Here is a 4189-nt window from a genome sequence, read left to right as displayed (position 1 = left end):
TTTATAAACCATCAAATGAATATAATAACTTTTCTTCTGAACATTCAGATGACGCGACGTGGGATCCTCAAGACCAAAATAAAGAGGTACAAGTTCACAAGCTGTGCAGCTACAAGCCTACGTCACCAAGGTCCGGGGCCGGCGGTGTGCAGCTAGGCTTCACGATAGACTGTTCTCCCCATTTCTTCAGCTACTATCTATGCAACATCGAACTGAGGGGGGTCACCATCGGAACGAATCTTCCTCGCAGCCTAGGCGTGAAAATCACGAATCTAGCACTGACGAAGTTGATCAAGCGTGCCAGCTCAGCTCATCCGAGTCGGTACGTCGATGTTGCGTCGATGTCAATGATTACATCCGCAAGTGCAATCTCCAAACATTTCTTCAAATTTTGAGTACTTAAATGCCTTCGTCATTTAATACCTACTACGTCGTTTCCAGGAGTCGCATACAATCCATTCCCTCTTTCCAATAATTCTCGTCATGTGGAAGACGGTCCTGCCAGATAACTTCTCCGGCGCCCGAAACGACAACATGGAGAATCAATCCCCTCGATACATACCCTTGAAGTCCATCCTCCAGAGAGTTCTTCAACATCCTGACCAGAGACTTTGTGACAGTTGACTGGGTCAAAAAAACACTAATTTTCTCGAGATGGGTAGCCTGTTGTGGGTGCCATCTGGAGTCGACCATCTTTACAAGAGTTGGTATGGAAATTTTCCGTAATTGATCCACATTGAACGGATCTGGGAAGTGAATACGAATTGATTTGAGCTTGGGTAGAATAATATCAACCCCATCCGAGATTATCAAGGCCTTCATTATTGTTGAATAATCATTGGTTGAAGAAATGTCGAAATCCTCTACATTTCCAGCAAATTTAAGGAGCTCAATCGCAAGTGAATGGTCGCATTCAAACCAACTTCGCATATGGGACTGGAAGGACAAGCGACGAATGAGGGATAAATGTGGGAAAAGGTATACTTTGTCTTCCAAAGATGTTGCTTCCAGGCTCAACGGGCCGAGTCGAAGGGTCTGTAGCTTGGGTAGATGGAAGTTTCGTAGAACGGCTGGAGTTAAAACCGATTGGATCGATGTGTAGCACACTATGGTCAATTCCACGAGATGCGCCAGTGTGGTTTTTGGACGAGAGGGAATAAGGGAACAGTCTGCGTCACCAATGATGTAGAAAACTCCACATACGAGATTGACGCATTTTGACAAGAGTTCATCCAAAACTGGGGGGTGTATGTAACTCGAGATGATGAGGGAAGTCATTTGAAACCAAGGTATCAAGACGCTATTGAGACGCTTCCCGAACAGTGGGAAAAACATAGCGAGACGTTGTAGTCGCGGGGTGTTCTCAAAAATGGTGAGTGGCTCATCATCCGGATTCCACATCATTTCAACGGAATTGGTTTTTAGATATCCATTGTGAAGTACAATGGATTCAAGCTGCTGGAATTTGTTGGGAGGAAGCACGGAAAGATGCTGTGGTAGTCGGCGAAGATCAAGTTCAAGATCTCGAATGCGCGCCATAAGAGGGGGCAGGAGGTGATTCAAGTAGCCTTCTTCTGTGATTTCCCTTCCACCCACAGACACGGATTGACAGTTAAATCGAAGTTTGAGAGGGCATTCCCCAGCCTTACTAAACCAATTCAGAACGAATTGAACGACCTGTTCCCACGAATGTTTCTCCTGGAACCTCTCATCGTCGAGATTCAGGAATAGCTGGCTCCATAAACGAGGAGCGACCAAGATGACTTCCCTCCAACGTGAGCACACGTGGGATAGAGTGATTGTTGTCCCGCTGAGACTTCCCACCAATACCTCGGAGCCTCCTTCGGGGAGATAATCCAGAAAAATTTTGCAAAGAATTTCGCTTGGGAGAGAGTTGATGCTATCCAGAACGCTATCATCCATGTCGGCAGTGTTCATCGCTCAAAGCGACCTAGACATCCAAATTTGTTAGGGCGATCGGACAGTTTGGAATGCAGTAGGACGCAATGTTACCGCAATACTAGACTCACAGTTGTACGATGAGGACACTCAAACTACAGCCCACGTGATGTATGCCCTCAAGTTGATCCAGGTCAACCAAATGTTCGACCACCATGAATCATCGGGTGCTCATTCATTCATGAGGGAAGAAGCTTTCTTAATCCCCGTTCAGTTGTTTATACAAATATTCTCCAAAACATAACACGACTCACTACTGTCATCCTGAATCCCCTGTGGTTGCCTTAAAACGTCATTGCAGGCTTGCAGCCAATCGTCGCGCATGACCCTCCTAATTCGGACTAACCTACAAAAACTCATTGTCGTCCCGGGTTTTGATCCCATGGAGACTTGATGGAAACTGGAGTCGAGTCTGTAAGGAGATGCTTGAGTTCACGACGTGGCTGAGGTACGTAGCATATACACAAAGAGGAACGAGGCTCTTTGCCATCGGTACTATAGACAGAGCGAGTACTGTGCTGGTTGCGTCGCTCGACGGTTTGGCAGCACCAGTGGTAGTGTTGGTGTTGGTTGCGTTATTCTGGACTGGTGCCGCACCGGCAAACACGACCGCCATCCCAGGTGCAGGGACGTTGACAGTGCACCCCTTGGTACAGTCGATCTGCACATTAGCGGCGGCCCACGAATCCGCAGCTTTGACAAGCTTTCCATCCCCCACACCTCTGAGCGTTTGACCACCCCAAGAAATGTTCATGGTTTCTGCCATGCTGACAGCAGTCAGGTATTTCACGGTGATAGCATTGCTTGAGCTCGACTTGAACGACGAGGAAGGAAGGGAGAACGAAGCGGAGGGCGCAGAGGTCGAAGTTGTGTTGTAATAGTTGAAGAGAACGAATTGTTGGACACTCGAGTCGATGGCATCATATACGGCGTATCCGCTGACGGTGGCATTCAAGTCGGTCCTCGATCCCATTATATCAAGGTCTACCACTTTGCTGCCATTTTTGGATTGTAGCGCTTCAGCCACTGCCAGCAGGGCGTAGTAGGGAGGATTGGTGGTCCAAGATCCAGGGCTTGGGTCAAACAGGTTGTATGAAATCCCTTGTTCCCTTGTATGGATGTAGGCTGCACTGTACCCCACTGATGCCAGTTGGAGTGCATAATCTACTGTCCAGAGAGAACCGACAGCGAATGTGTTGGAAATTCCTGGGATGCCTCCACATGACGCCGAGTTAAATTCCGTCATAATGAGTTGTGGTCGTCGCGACGAAGTATTCGCGTTTACGATGTCGATACCCGGCTGCTCCCAAGCAGTAAGATTGACCACTATAAGTCTTTTACCAAAACATTCAACGAAGTCAAATGTAAAACTTACCATTTGGATGTTGCACGTAGTAAGGGATCTCGTACTGGTAGCTGCCAAAACAGTTGTTTTGAGGGTAGTGCTGAAGACTAACGGATCTCAGATCTCTTTAGAAATCGTGGCGCCATGCAGGACACTTACGAGATATACTTCAGGACATCATCAAATGCGGTAGAATATCCTCCCTTTAACAAAGCATCAAGATTCTTCGTAGACGTGAATTAAGGGTTAATGCATTCGAATATTTTAAGTCGTCGACTCACCCATGCACAACATATAGTGGGACCTCCCAAAACAGGCCGTGCTAAAATGTCACCTGCCGAGGTGTTAGTCAAGTGGCTTGCAGCAGTTCGAAAATCCTTCAAAAAGGTTTTAGCCAACAGTCCAAATTTCGCTCGCTCATAACTTCCTCACGTCGATATAATTATCCGTCGTGTAGTTTTGGATGTTTGGCCGATCCCCGTGAGAAGTGTAAAGATCTGGTTCCTGTCGAATACAGCACAATCACGGTGAGCGAGGTTCGTTGAAACAAACAAACAGCATACATTTCCTAAAAGAAACCCATCCAAATTATTGCCCAATGTCTCCTGAACTGCGGCTGCAACTGTCCATCAGATTGCCGTACAACTGATGGCACAACCTTGTTTATAATTACACACCTGCCTCGACCGGGACATTTGGATTGTTAGGATCAAGGAGAGACAGGCCTTTTGAAACAAACGTGTAAGTTATTACCGCCACTTGGCCAGACAGGGGGATGTACCAATCAGATAGTTGGCGCCAACCTCGCCAGCAATTTTATTGAGGACATCCCAAAGAACTGGACCGTAGCTGACTGACTGGTCATTTGCATTCAAAGCTCCTTGG

At 47.1% G+C, this 4189-nt stretch overlaps 1 protein-coding gene across 1 annotated transcript; it reads right to left on the bottom strand.

The window, feature by feature from the left end:
* Nucleotides 1–426: 426 nt before the first annotated feature.
* Nucleotides 427–4189, bottom strand: LACBIDRAFT_293279 (glycoside hydrolase family 79 protein; the record flags this gene model as incomplete). The annotated part of the gene is made up of 10 exons (XM_001878041.1): nucleotides 4086–4189; nucleotides 3982–4029; nucleotides 3868–3920; nucleotides 3737–3808; nucleotides 3586–3681; nucleotides 3464–3528; nucleotides 3335–3411; nucleotides 2412–3285; nucleotides 2214–2305; nucleotides 427–1940 (listed from the first exon to the last, which is right to left on the bottom strand). Exons 8-10 carry the CDS (start codon nucleotides 3203–3205, stop codon nucleotides 427–429), a joined length of 2400 nt encoding a protein of 799 aa, XP_001878076.1. The 5' UTR covers nucleotides 3206–3285; nucleotides 3335–3411; nucleotides 3464–3528; nucleotides 3586–3681; nucleotides 3737–3808; nucleotides 3868–3920; nucleotides 3982–4029; nucleotides 4086–4189.

The sequence above is a fragment of the Laccaria bicolor genome, genomic scaffold, assembly GCF_000143565.1.
Source record: "Laccaria bicolor S238N-H82 LACBIscaffold_6 genomic scaffold, whole genome shotgun sequence".
Taxonomy (NCBI): domain Eukaryota; kingdom Fungi; phylum Basidiomycota; class Agaricomycetes; order Agaricales; family Hydnangiaceae; genus Laccaria; species Laccaria bicolor.
The sequence above is the reverse complement of the archived record's forward strand: the minus strand, read 5'-3'. Positions and strand labels throughout refer to the sequence as shown.